At 47.4% G+C, this 13,976-nt stretch overlaps 1 protein-coding gene across 4 annotated transcripts in view; it reads left to right on the top strand.

Moving 5' to 3' along the window:
- Window positions 1–13,976, top strand: part of IKZF4 (IKAROS family zinc finger 4) — a 33,970-nt gene that overhangs the window by 13,261 nt on the left and 6,733 nt on the right. For 2 of the 4 annotated variants that reach the window (XM_085562785.1, XM_085562786.1), the window contains exons 4-8: window positions 915–1,013; window positions 4,004–4,312; window positions 7,506–7,673; window positions 9,325–9,456; window positions 12,796–12,921. In XM_085562785.1, coding sequence (XP_085418911.1) covers window positions 915–1,013; window positions 4,004–4,312; window positions 7,506–7,673; window positions 9,325–9,456; window positions 12,796–12,921 — 834 coding nt within the window. Of the gene's footprint in view, window positions 1–914; window positions 1,014–4,003; window positions 4,313–7,505; window positions 9,108–9,324; window positions 9,457–12,795; window positions 12,922–13,976 lie in introns of those variants that run through there. The other 2 variants (XM_085562784.1, XM_085562783.1) reach the window with 1 other exon arrangement.

Here is a 13,976-nt window from a genome sequence, read left to right as displayed (position 1 = left end):
GAATTCCTGGATCCATCCTATTCCCGTGTTTCCCATTTTCCCCATTTTTCACATGATTTTTCCCATTTTCCTGTTATTTTTCCCTTTTCCAATTTTACCCGTTTTTCCCTTTTTTCCCATTTTTTCCCCATTTTTCCTGGTTTGTCCAATTCTTTCCCATTTTTCCTGTTATTTTTCCTGTTATTTTTACCATTATTTTTCCAAATTTTCCCATTTTCCCATTTTTTCCCTTTTTCCTGTTTTTTTTCCCCATTTTCCCATTATTTTTCCTGGGTTTTTTTCCAATTTTTCCCATTTTCCCCATTTTTCCCATTTTTTTGTTATTTTTCCCGTTATTTTTCCCATTATTTTTTCCCTCTATTTTTCCCATTTTTCCTGTTATTTTTCCCATTATTTTTCCCATTATTTTTCCCCTTGTTTTCCCCCATTTTTCCCATTATTTTTCCCATTATGTTTCCCGTTTTTCCTGTTATTTTTCCTGTTGTTTTCCTTGTTTTTCCCATTATTTTTCCCGTTATTTTTCCCCCCATTTTCCCTATTATTTTTCCTGTTATTTTTCCCGTTGTTTCCCCCATTTTTCCCATTATTTTTCCCGTTATTTTTCCCATTATTTTTCCCCTTGTTTTCCCCGTTTCTCCCATTATTTTTCCCATTTTTCCCCCGTTTTTCCCATTATTTTTCCCCTTGTTTCCCCATTTTTCCCATTATTTTTCCTGTTATTTTTCCCCTTTTTTCCCCCATTTTTCCCATGATTTTTCCCCTTGTTTCCCCCATTTTTCCCGTTATTTTTCCTGTTATTTTTCCCCTTTTTTCCCCCATTTTTCCCGTTATTTTTCCCGTTGTTTCCCCCATTTTTCCCATGATTTTTCCCGTTGTTTTCCCCATTTTTCCCATGATTTTCCGTGTTTTTCCAGGCCGGGGGGATTCCCCTCTGGAGCAGGAATTCCGCTCGGCCGTGGGGGGAGGGGCGGCCCGGAGCCCCCCCAGCCCCCGCTCGTCCCCGCGCTCGCCCGGTGAGTGGCCCAGAATTCCCAAAGATTCCTGGGATAGGCCCTAAACATTCCCAAAAGATTCCCAAAATATTCCCAAAATATTCCCAAAAGATTCCCGGGACAGCCCCTAAACATTCCCAAAACATCCCCAAAAGATTCCCAAAATATTCCTGGGACAGCCCCTAAACATTCCCAAAACATCCCCACAATATTCCTAAAAGATTCCCAAAATATTCCCGGGACAGCCCCTAAACATTCCCGAAACATCCTCACAATATTCCCAAAATATTCCTGGGATAGCCCCTAAACATTCCCAAAACATCCCCACAATATTCCTAAAAGATTCCCAAAATATTCCCAAAATATTCCTGGGATAGCCCCTAAACATTCCCAAAACATCCCCACAATATTCCCAAAAGATTCCTGGGATAGGCCCTAAACATTCCCAAAATGTCCCCAAAATATTCCCAAAAGATTCCTGGGACAGCCCCTAAACATTCCCAAAACATCCCCACAATATTCCCACAATATTCCCAAAAGATTCCTGGGACAGCCCCTAAACATTCCCAAAACGTCCCCACAATATTCCCAAAAGATTCCCAAAATATTCCTGGGACAGCCCCTAAACATTCCCAAAACATCCCCAAAATATTCCCACAATATTCCCAAAATATTCCTGGGACAGCCCCTAAACATTCCCAAAACATTCCCAAAATATTCCCAAAATATTCCCAAAATATTCCCGGGACAGCCCCTAAACATTCCCAAAATGTCCCCAGAACAGCTCCAAAAATATCCCCAGAATATTCCCAAAATATTCCCAGAATATTCCCACAAGATCCCCAAAATACTCCCAGAATCTCCCAAAATATTCCCAAAACAGCCCTGGAATACTGCCAAAGGATTCCCAGAATATTCCCAGAATATCCCCTAAATATTCCCAAAATATCCCCGAAATATTATCAAAATATCCCTGAAATATTCCCAGAATATTCCCCAAATAGTCTCAGAACATCCCCATAACGTTCCCAAAAAATTCCCCAAATATCCCAAAACCAGCTCTGAAATATTCCCAAAATATTCCCTAAACATCCTCAGAATATTCCCAAATCCCAAAATCCCTCCCCAAATCCCAGCCCTGATTCCCAAATCCCAAAATCCCAGCCCTGATTCCCAAATCTCCAAATCCCAAAATCCCAAATCCCAAAATCCCAAATCCCAAAATCCCAAATCCCAAAATCCCTCCCCAAATCCCAGCCCTGATTCCCAAATCCCCAAATCCCAAATCCCAAAATCCCAAATCCCAAAATCCCAAATCCCAAAATCCCAGCCCTGATTCCCAAATCCCAAAATCCCAAAATCCCAAATCCCCAAATCCCTTCCCGGATTCCCTTCCCTGGTTCCTTTTCCCAAATCCTTTTCCCCATCCCATTTTTCCACATTTTCCCTCTCCTGATCCCATTTTTCCCTCTCCCCATCCCAGAATTTCCCCTCTCCCAATCCCATTTTTCCCCATTTTTCTTCTCTCTCCCCCATTTTTCCCCATTTTCCCCATTTTCCCCCTCTCCCAATCCCATTTTTCCCCATTTTCCCCATTTTCCCCCTCTCCCAATCCCATTTTTCCCCATTTTTCCCCATTTTTCCCCATTTTTCCCCATTTTTCCCCATTTTTCCCCATTTTTCCCCATTTTTCCCCATTTTTCCCCATTTTCCCGTCTCCCAGTCCCATTTTTTCCCATTTTTCCCGATTTCCCCTCTCCTGTTCCCATTTTCCCCTCTCCCAATCCCATTTTCCCCCATTTTCCACCTCTCCTGATCCCATTTTTCCCCATTTTTTTTCCCCATTTTTCCCCATTTTTCCTGATTTCCCCTCTCCCGATCCCATTTTCCCGATTTCCCGATCCCATTTTCCCCATTTTCCCATTTTCCCGATTTCCCAATCCCATTTTCCCCTCTCCCATTCCTGTTTTCCCCCCTCCCGATCCCATTTTCCCATTTTCCCGATTTCCTGATCCCATTTCCCCATTTTCCTGATTTCCCTATCCCATTTTCCCCATTTTCCCAATTTCCTGATCCCATTTCCCATTTTTCCCGGTTTTCCCCGTCTCCCGATCCCATTTTCCTGATTTCCCAATCCCATTTCCCCATTTTCCCGATTTCCCGATCCCATTTTCCCATTTTCCCCCTCTCCTGATCCCATTTTCCTGATTTCCCTCCTCCCGATCCCATTTTCCCAATTTCCCTATCCCATTTTCCCGATTTCCCGATCCCATTTCCCCATTTTCCCGATTTCCTGGTCCCATTTTCCCCATTTTCCCAATTTCCTGATCCCATTTTCCCATTTTTCCCGATCCCATTTCCCCATTTTCCCATTTTCCCAATTTCCCTATCCCATTTTCCCCATTTTCCCATTTTCCCGATTTCCCAATCCCGTTTCCCCATTTTCCCGATTTCCCGATCCCATTTTCCCGATTTCCCGATCCCATTTTCCCCATTTTCCCGATTTCCCGACCCTGTTTCCCTGTTTTCCCCTCTCCCAATCCCATTTTCCCCCCTCCCAATCCCGTTTTCCCGATTTCCCGACCCCGTTTTCCCCATTTCCCCATTTTCCCGATTTCCCAATCCCATTTTCCCGTTTTCCCGACCCCGTTTTCCCCATTTTCCCATTTTCCCCCTCTCCCAATCCCATTTTCCCATTTTCCCGACCCCGTTTTCCCCATTTTCCCATTTTCCCCCTCTCCCAATCCCATTTTCCCGTTTTCCCGACCCCGTTTTCCCCATTTTCCCATTTTCCCCCTCTCCCAATCCCATTTTCCCATTTTCCCGACCCCGTTTTCCCCATTTTCCCATTTTCCCCCTCTCCCAATCCCATTTTCCCGTTTTCCCGACCCCGTTTCCCCCATTTTCCCATTTTCCCCCTCTCCCAATCCCATTTTCCCATTTTCCCAATCCCGTTTTTCCCGTTTTTCCCGTTTTCCCGCCCGCTGACGCCGTTCCCCGGGGATCCGCAGCCACCTCCATCAAGGTGGAGATGTCGTCGGACGAGGAGTCGCCGGGCCGGGCGCTGGCGCAGGACGAGCGGGAGGCGCTTCCCGAGGATTCCCTGCCGGAGCCCTTCCCGGAGCAATTCCCGGAGCAATTCCCGGAGCAATTCCCGGAGCAATTCCAGGAACAATTCCCGGAACAATTCCCGGAACAATTCCCGGAGCCGACCTCGCCGGGCGGGATCCGCCTGCCCAACGGGAAACTCAAATGCGACGTCTGCGGCATGGTGTGCATCGGCCCCAACGTGCTGATGGTGCACAAGCGCAGCCACACCGGTGAGGGGAAAAATGGGAAAAATGGGGAAAAATGGGGAAAAATGGGGAAAAACGGGAAAAAATGAGAGAAAACGGAGCAAAAATGGGGAAAAAGGGAATTCCGGAGTGTGGGATGGGCGGCATCGGCCCCAACGTGCTGATGGTGCACAAGCGCAGCCACACCGGTGAGGGGAAAAACGGAAAAAATGGGAAAAATGGGGAAAAATGGGGAAAAAATGGGGAAAAACGGTGAAAAAATGAGAGAAAACGGAGCAAAAATGGGGAAAAAGGGAATTCCGGAGTGTGGGATGGGCGGCATCGGCCCCAACGTGCTGATGGTGCACAAGCGCAGCCACACCGGTGAGGGGAAAAATGGGAAAAATGGGGAAAAATGGGGAAAAATGGGGAAAATGGGGAAAAACGGTGAAAAAATGGGGAAAAACGGAGAAAAAATGGGAAAAAAGGGAATTCCGGAGTGTGGGATGGGCGGCATCGGCCCCAACGTGCTGATGGTGCACAAGCGCAGCCACACCGGTGAGGGGATGGGGAAAAACGGGAAAAAATGGGGAAAAATGGGAAAACGGTGAAAAAACAGCAAAAAAACGGGGAAAAACGGAGCAAAAATGGGGAAAAGGGGAATTCTGGAGTGTGGGATGGGCGGCATCAGCCCCAACGTGCTGATGGTGCACAAGCGCAGCCACACCGGTGAGGGGAAAAATGGGAAAAATGGGAAAAAATGGGGAAAAATGGGGAAAAATGGGGAAAAATGGGGAAAAAATGGGAAAAAATGGGGAAAAAATGGGGAAAAATGGGGAAAAATGGGGAAAAATGGGGAAAAAATGGGGAAAAAATGGGGAAAAAATGGGAAAAAATGGGGAAAAAATGGGAAAAAAGGGAATTCTGGAGTGTGGGATGGGCGGCATCGGCCCCAACGTGCTGATGGTGCACAAGCGCAGCCACACCGGTGAGGAGATGGGGAAAAATGGGAAAAATGGGAAAAATGGGGAAAAAATGGGGAAAAATGGGGAAAAAATGGGGAAAAACGGGGAAAAAATGGGGAAAAACGGTGAAAAAATGAGAGAAAACGGAGCAAAAATGGGAAAAAAGGGAATTCCAGAGTGTGGGATGGGCGGCATCGGCCCCAACGTGCTGATGGTGCACAAGCGCAGCCACACCGGTGAGGAGATGGGGAAAAATGGGAAAAAATGGGGAAAATTGGGGAAAAATGGGGAAAAATGGGGAAAAAATGGGGAAAAACGGTGAAAAAATGAGAGAAAATGGAGCAAAAATGGGGAAAAACGGAGCAAAAATGGGGAAAAAGGGAATTCCCAAGTGAGGGATGGGCGGCATCGGCCCCAACGTGCTGATGGTGCACAAGCGCAGCCACACCGGTGAGGAGATGGGGAAAAACGGGAAAAAATGGGAAAAATGGGGAAAAAATGGGGAAAAACGGTGAAAAAATGAGAGAAAACGGAGCAAAAATGGGGAAAAACAGAGCAAAAATGGGGAAAAAGGGAATTCCCGAGTGTGGGATGGGCGGCATCGGCCCCAACGTGCTGATGGTGCACAAGCGCAGCCACACCGGTGAGGGGAAAAATGGGAAAAATGGGAAAAATGGGGAAAAATGGGGAAAAACGGGAAAAAATGGGGAAAAACGGTGAAAAAACGGGGAAAAACGGAGCAAAAATGAGAGAAAATGGAGCAAAAATGGGGAAAAAACGGGGGTAAAACAGATTAAAACCGGGGATAAAATGGGAAAAAAACCCCTTGGAATTCTGGAATTCCCATTGGGATTTTGGTGTTTCCAGGATTGGTAGTTGTGGGTTTTGGGACCCGTTTCCATGGAATTTTGGGAATTTCGGGAATGTTTTCCAGAACGGACGTTCCAGTGCCAGCAGTGCTGGTTTAGGTTAGAATTGGGATTATTTGAGATCCGTTCCCATGGGAATTTTGGGATTTTGGCGTTTCCCATGATTGGTATTTGTGGTTTTCGGGCTCCGTTCCCATGGGAATTTTGGGAATTTCAGGAATTCCAGGACTGTTTTCCAGGAGAACGGCCCTTCCAGTGCCAGCAGTGCAGGCTCAGGATCAGGGTCAGGATCAGGATCAGGATCAGGGTCGGGATCAGGATCAGGGTTCTTTGGGATCCATTCCCATTGGGATTTTGGCATTTCTCAGGATGGGTATTTTTGTTTTTCGGGACCCGTTCCCATTGGAATTTCGGGAATTCCGGGACTGTTTTCCAGGAGAACGGCCCTTCCAGTGCCAGCAGTGCAGGGTCAGGATCAGGCTCAGGATCAGGGTTGGGATCAGGGTCAGGGTTCTTTGGGATCCATTCCCATTGGGATTTTGGCATTTCTCAGGATGGGTATTTGTGTTTTTCGGGACCCGTTTCCATTGGAATTTCGGGAATTTTGGGACTGTTTTCCAGGAGAACGGCCCTTCCAGTGCCAGCAGTGCAGGGTCGGGATCAGGATCAGGGTCAGGCTCAGGATCAGGCTCAGGATCAGGGTCAGGATCAGGGTCAGGGTTCTTTGGGATTTTGGGGTTTCTGATGGATCTCATGATGAGGAATTGTGTTCTTTGGACCCGTTCCCATTGTAATTTTGGGAATTTGGGAATTTTGGGACTGTTTTCCAGGAGAACGGCCCTTCCAGTGCCAGCAGTGCGGGCTCAGGATCAGGATCAGGGTCAGGGTTCTTTGGGATCCATTCCCATTGGGATTTTGGCATTTCTCAGGATGGGTATTTTTGTTTTTCGGGACCCATTTCCATTGGAATTTTGGGAATTCCGGGACTGTTTTCCAGGAGAACGGCCCTTCCAGTGCCAGCAGTGCAGGGTCAGGATCAGGCTCAGGATCAGGGTCGGGATCAGGGTTGGGATCAGGGTCAGGGTCAGATTCAGGCTCAGATTCAGGGTCAGGGTTCTTTGGGATTTTGGCATTTCTCAGGATGGGTATTTGTGTTTTTCGGGACCCGTTCCCATTGGAATTTCGGGAATTTCAGGAATTCCGGGACTGTTTTCCAGGAGAACGGCCCTTCCAGTGCCAGCAGTGCAGGCTCAGGATCAGGGTCGGGATCAGGGTCAGGATCAGGGTTCTTTGGGATCCATTCCCATTGGGATTTTGGCGTTTCCCACGATTGGTATTTGTGTTCTTTGGACCCGTTCCCATTGGAATTTCGGGAATTTCGGGAATTCCGGGACTGTTTTCCAGGAGAACGGCCCTTCCAGTGCCAGCAGTGCGGCGCGTCCTTCACGCAGAAGGGGAACCTGCTGCGCCACATCAAGCTGCACTCGGGGGAGAAGCCCTTCAAGTGTCCCTTCTGCTCCTACGCCTGCCGGCGCCGCGACGCCCTCAGCGGCCACCTGCGCACCCATTCCGGTGGGAAGCCGGGAATTCCCGGAGCTCGGGAATCACGGCGGGAAAACGGCCCGGAGAAGCCGTTGGGGTGGGAAAGGGAATCTGTTGGGTGGAAAGGGAATTTTTTGGGTGGGAAAGGGAATTTGTTGGGTGGGAAAGGGAATTTGTTGGGGTGGGAAAGGGAATTTGTTGGGGTGGGAAAGGGAATTTGTTGGGTGGGAAAGGGAATTTTTTAGGTTGGAAAAGGGAATTTGTTGGGTGGGAAAGGGAATTTGTTGGGTGGGAAAGGGAATTTGTTGGGTGGGAAAAGGGAATTTGTTGGGTTGGAAAGGGAATTTGTTGGGTGGGAAAGGGAATTTGTTGGGGTGGGAAAGGGAATTTGTTGGGGTGGGAAAGGGAATTTGTTGGGTTGGAAAGGGAATTTGTTGGGTGGAAAAGGGAATTTTTTGGGTGGGAAAGGGAATTTGTTGGGTGGGAAAAGGGAATTTGTTGGGGTGGGAAAGGGAATTTGTTGGGGTGGGAAAGGGAATTTGTTGGGTGGGAAAGGGAATTTTTTGGGGGGAAAAGGGAATTTGTTGGGTTGGAAAGGGAATTTGTTGGGTGGGAAAGGGAATTTTTTGGGGGGAAAAGGGAATTTGTTGGGTGGAAAGGGAATTTGTTGGGGTGGGAAAGGGAATTTGTTGGGTGGGAAAGGGAATTTTTTAGGTTGGAAAAGGGAATTTGTTGGGTGGGAAAGGGAATTTGTTGGGTGGAAAGGGAATTTTTGGGGTTGGGAAAGGGAATTTGTTGGGTGGGAAAGGGAATTTGTTGGGTGGGAAAGGGAATTGTTTGGGGTTGCTGGAGGGTTTGGGGTTGGGAAAGGGAATTTTTTAGGTTGGGAAAGGGAATTTTTGGGGTTGGCAAAGGGAATTTTTTGGGTTGGAAAAGGGAATTTTTTGGGTTGGCAAAGGGAATTTTTTGGGGTGGAAAACGGAATTTTTTGGGGTTGCTGGAGGGTTTGGGGTTGGCAAAGGGAATTTGTTGGGGTGGCAAAGGGAATTTGTTGGGGTTGCAAAGGGAATTTGTTGGGGTTGCAAAGGGAATTTTTTGGGTTGGCAAAGGGAATTTTTCAGGTTGGAAAAGGGAATTTGTTGGGTTGCAAAGGGAATTTTTTGGGTTTGCTGGAGGTTTTTGGTGAGGGTGGAGGGAGGTGGGAAATGGGGAGAATCCAAAAGGAATCCAGTTCCCATAGACAGTATCCCAAATCCCAGGTCCTAAATCCTGATCCCAAATCCCAAATCCTGATCCCAAACCCCAAATCCCAAATCCTGATCCCAAATCCCAAACCCCAAACCCCAAATCCTGATCCCAAACCCCAAATCCTGATCCCAAATCCCAAACCCCAAATCCTGATCCCAAACCCCAAACCCCACATCCCAAATCCTGACCCCAAACCCCAAATCCTGACCCCAAACCCCGTTGCAGTCTCCTCGCCCGTGGTGGGGAAGCCGCACAAGTGCAGCTCAGCCTGTGAATCCTGACCCCAATTCCCAAATCCTGATCCCAAATCCCAAATTCCAAACCCCAAACCCCAAATCCTGATCCCAAATCCCAAATCCTGATCCCAAATCCTGATCCCAAATCCCAAATCCTGACCCCAATTCCCAAACCCTGACCCCAAACCCCGTTGCAGTCTCCTCGCCCGTGGTGGGGAAGCCGCACAAGTGCAGCTCCTGCGGCCGCAGCTACAAGCAGCAGAGCAGCCTGGAGGAGCACCGGGAGCGCTGCCACGGGCACCGGCACCGCCGCAGCCCCGCGCCCGCAGGTGGGCTGGGAATCCCCAAAATCCCGGGAAATATCCCGGGAAAATCCCGGGAAAATCCCAAAAATAGCCCAGAAAAATCCTGGGAAAATCCCAGAAATAGCCCAAAAAATATCCTGGGAAAATCCCAGAAATAGCCCAGAAAAATCCTGGGGAAATCCTGGAAATAGCCCAGAAAAATAGCAGAAATATCCCAAGAAAATCCTGAAACAATCCCAGAAAAGTCCTGGGAAAATCCCAGAAATAGCCCAGAAAAATCCTGGGAAAATTCTGGAAAATTCCCAGGAAAATCCCGGAAAAATTCCAGAAATATCCCAGAAAAATCCAGGATCCCAAATCCATGGATAAAGGGAGCGTTGCCAGAGCCACCGGCACCGCCGCAGCTCCGCGCCCCAAAAATCTTGGGAAAATTCCTGGGAATACCCCAAAAATATCCCAGAAAAATCCTGGGAAAATCCCAGAAAAATCCTGGGAAAATCCCAGAAATATCCTGGGAAAATCCTTGGAAAATCCCAGAAATAGACCGGAGAAATCCTGGGGAAATCCCAGAAATATCCTGGGAAAATCCTTGGAAAATCCCAGAAATAGACCAGAAAAATCCCGGAGTAATCATGGGAAAATCCCACAGAAGGCCCAAGAAAATCCCAGAAAAATCCCGGGAAAATCCCAGAAATATTCCAGGAAAATCCTGGAAAAATTCCAGGAAAATCCCAGAAATAGCCCGGAAAAATCCTGGGAAAATCCCAGAAAAATCCTGGGACTATTCCAGAAATATCCTGGAAAAAATCCCGGGAAATCCCAGAAAAATCCTGGAAAAATCCTGGAGACATTTTGGAGAAATCCTAGAAAAATCCCAGAAAAATCCTGAAAAAAATCCCCGGAAAATCCCGCAAAAATCCCAGATCCCAAACCCCTGGGGACAGGAAAAGGGGTTGGGAATGCGATCCCAAATCCATGGAAACGTGTGGGAAATTTTGGGAATGTGATCCCAAATCCATGGAAAAGGGCTGGGAAGTTTTGGGATCATGCTCCCGGTGCCGTGAGTCGACGCCCCCACAGCAGATTTTTGGGAATATTTTAATTTGGGATTCCCAGGATTTTTGGGAATGTTCCCATTTGGGATCCCATTCCAGAGCAGGATTTTTGGGAATATTCCCATTTAGGGTTTCCAGGATCAGAGCCCATTTCAGAGTGGGATTTTTGGGAATATTCCCATTGGGATTCCCAGGATTTGGGGCCATTCCAGAGCAGGATTTTTGGGAGCCGGATCATTCCTAATTAGGATTTTTAGGATCAGGGACCATTTCAGAGGAGAATTTTTGGGATCAGGGATAATTTCAAAGGAGGATCTTTGGGATCAGGGATCATTTCAAAGGAGGATTTTTGGGATCAGGGATCATTTCAAAGGATTTTTAGGATCAGGGATCATTTCAAAGGAGGATTTTTAGGATTAGGGATCATTTCAAAGGATTTTTAGGATCAGGGATCATTTCAAAGGAGGATTTTTAGGATTAGGGATCATTTCAAAGGATTTTTAGGATCAGGGATCATTTCAAAGGAGGATTTTTAGGATTAGGGATCATTTCAAAGGATTTTTAGGATCAGGGATCATTTCAAAGGAGGATTTTTAGGATCAGGGATCAAAGGAGGATTTTTAGGATTAGGGATCATTTCAAAGGAGGATTCCCGGGATCAGTGACAATTCCTGCCTGGAATCCCTCAGCTCCGGGACCATTCCCAAGCAGGATTCCCAGGATCAGTGACCATTCCCAAGCAGGATTCCCAGGATCAGTGACCATTCCAGACCGGGATTTTTAGGCTCAGGAACCATTTCAGATCAGGATTTTTAGGATGACTGACCCTTCCCAAGCAGGATTCCCAGGATCAGTGACAATTCCTGCCTGGAATCCCTCAGCTCAGTGACCATTCCCAAGCAGGATTCCCGGGATCAGTGACCATTCCAGACCGGGGTTTTTAGTTTCAGGAACCATTTCAGATCAGGATTTTTAGGCTCAGTGACCCTTCCTGACCAGGATTTCTGGGATCGGTGACCATTCCCAAGCAGGATTCCCGGGATCAGTGACAATTCCTGCCTGGAATCCCTCAGCTCAGTGACCATTCCCAAGCAGGATTTCTGGGATCGGTGACCATTCCCAAGCAGGATTCCCGGGATCAGTGACAATTCCTGCCTGGAATCCCTCAGCTCAGTGACCATTCCCAGGCAGGATTCCCGGGATCAGTGACCATTCCAGACCGGGATTTTTAATCTCAGGAACCATTTCAGACCAGGATTTTTAGGATCACTGACCCTTCCTGAGCAGGATTCCCGGGATCCGTGACCATTCCTGCCTGGAATCCCTCAGCTCCGGGGCCATTCCCGCCCGGCATTTTTAGGCTCGGTGACCCTTCCCGAGCAGGATTTCTGGGATCAGTGACCATTCCCAAGCAGGATTTCTGGGATCAGTGACAATTCCTGCCTGGAATCCCTCAGCTCAGTGACCATTCCCAAGCAGGATTCCCAGGATCAGTGACCATTCCAGACCGGGATTTTTAGGCTCAGGAACCATTTCAGATCAGGATTTTTAGGATGACTGACCCTTTCCAAGCAGGATTCCCAGGATCAGTGACCATTCCAGACCGGGATTTTTAGTTTCAGGAACCATTTCAGACCAGGATTTTTAGGCTCGGTGACCCTTCCTGACCAGGATTTCTGGGATCGGTGACCCTTTCCAAGCAGGATTCCCAGGATCAGTGACCATTCCTGCCTGGAATCCCTCAGCTCAGTGACCCATCCCAAGCAGGATTCCCGGGATCAGTGACCATTCCAGACCGGGATTTTTAGTCTCAGGAACCATTTCAGATCAGGATTTTTAGGCTCGGTGACCCTTCCTGACCAGGATTTCTGGGATCGGTGACCCTTTCCAAGCAGGATTCCCGGGATCAGTGACCATTCCTGCCTGGAATCCCTCAGCTCCGGGGCCATTCCCGCCCGGCATTTTTCGGCTCGGTGACCCTTCCCGAGCAGGATTTCCGGGCTCACTGACCCTTCCCGAGCGGCATTTTTCGTCTCGGGAGCCATTTCACAGCGGCACTCTCGACCCCCGAGCGTTCCCGGCAGGGTTTCCGCGCTCCCCGCCCGTCCCTCCCTCATCCCCGGCCGGGCCCGGCCGCTCCGGGGCCATGGCGGGGCTGGAGCCCTGAGGCCGCCTCCTCTCCCTCCCCTCACACCGCTCCGCCAGCGCCTGCCGCACATCCCGTCCCGCCCCGCTCATCTCCTATTTTTTCTTTTTTTTTTTTTTCCTTTTTTTTTTTTTTTTTTCCGTCTTTGTTTGCCGTCTGCAGGAGAGGAAATCCGGGAGCTGGACATGGTGCCCGAGGCGTTGCTTCATCCTGAGCGCCCCACCTTCATCGAGCGTTTGGCAGGCAGCTTTACTAAAAGGAAACGATCCACGCCTCAGAAATTTGTGGGTAAGGAAAAAGATGGAAAAGGTGGAGGGAAAAAAATGGAAAAGCTGGAAAAATTCCCTCGGCGGGAAGTGAGGGGCGGACTCGGGGATGGGCGAGTGGGGGGGGGGGGACAGGGAACGATTTCTCCACACAAAGGCCTCAAATTAATTAAAAAAAACCGGCTTAAAGTGAAAGATAAATTCAACTTTTTAAAAATCATCCCTTTAAAAAAAACAGAAAAAATACTATTAAAATTTTTTTCCCTCACACTAAAAAAAAAAATCCCTTTAAATGTAAAAATACCCGCAAAATAACAAAAAAAAAAAGCTGAAATCAGCAAAAATCCGAGAGGAAATTCTCCAAGCCGCAGAAATTTGTGGGTGAGGAAAAGATGGAAAAGGTGGAAAAAAATTGGAAAAGGTGGAAAATTTCCTCAGCGGGAAGTGAGGGGTGGACTCGGGGATGAGCGAGTGGGGGGGGGGATAGGGAAGGATTTCCCCACACAAAGGCCCCAAATTAATAAAAATCCTGCTTAAAATGAAAAATATATTAAATTTAAAAGTAAAGCATCCGTTTAAAAAAACATAAAAAATACTACTAAAAAATTTTTCCCTCACAATAAAAAAAAAATCCCTTTAAATGTAAAAATACCCGCAAAATAACAAAAAAAAAAAATCCTGAAATCAGGAAAAATCTGGGATGAAACAAGCTGCAGAAATGTGTGGGTAAAGAAAATATGGAAAAGGTGAAAAAAAATGGAAAAGCTGGAAAAATTCCCTCAGAGGGAAGTGAGGGGCGGACTCGGGGATGGGTGGGGGGGGTGGGAAGGGATTCCCCACACAAAAGCCTCAAATTAACAAAAATCCTGCTTAAAATGAAAAATATATTCCATTTAAAAGTAAAGCATCCCTTTAAAAAACCATAAAAAATACTACTAAAAAATTTTTCCCTCACACTAAAAAAAAAATCCCTTTAAATGTAAAAATACCCGCAAAATAACCAAAGAAAAAATGCTGAAATCAGCAAAAATCCGAGAGGAAATTCTCCAAGCCGCAGAAATTTGTGGGTGAGGAAAA

This window comes from Lonchura striata, chromosome 29, assembly GCF_050655825.1.
Source record: "Lonchura striata isolate lonStrDom1 chromosome 29, ASM5065582v1, whole genome shotgun sequence".
Taxonomy (NCBI): Eukaryota; Metazoa; Chordata; class Aves; order Passeriformes; family Estrildidae; genus Lonchura; species Lonchura striata.
Note: the sequence above shows the minus strand (reverse complement) of the source record. Positions and strands in the feature narration are given on the sequence as shown.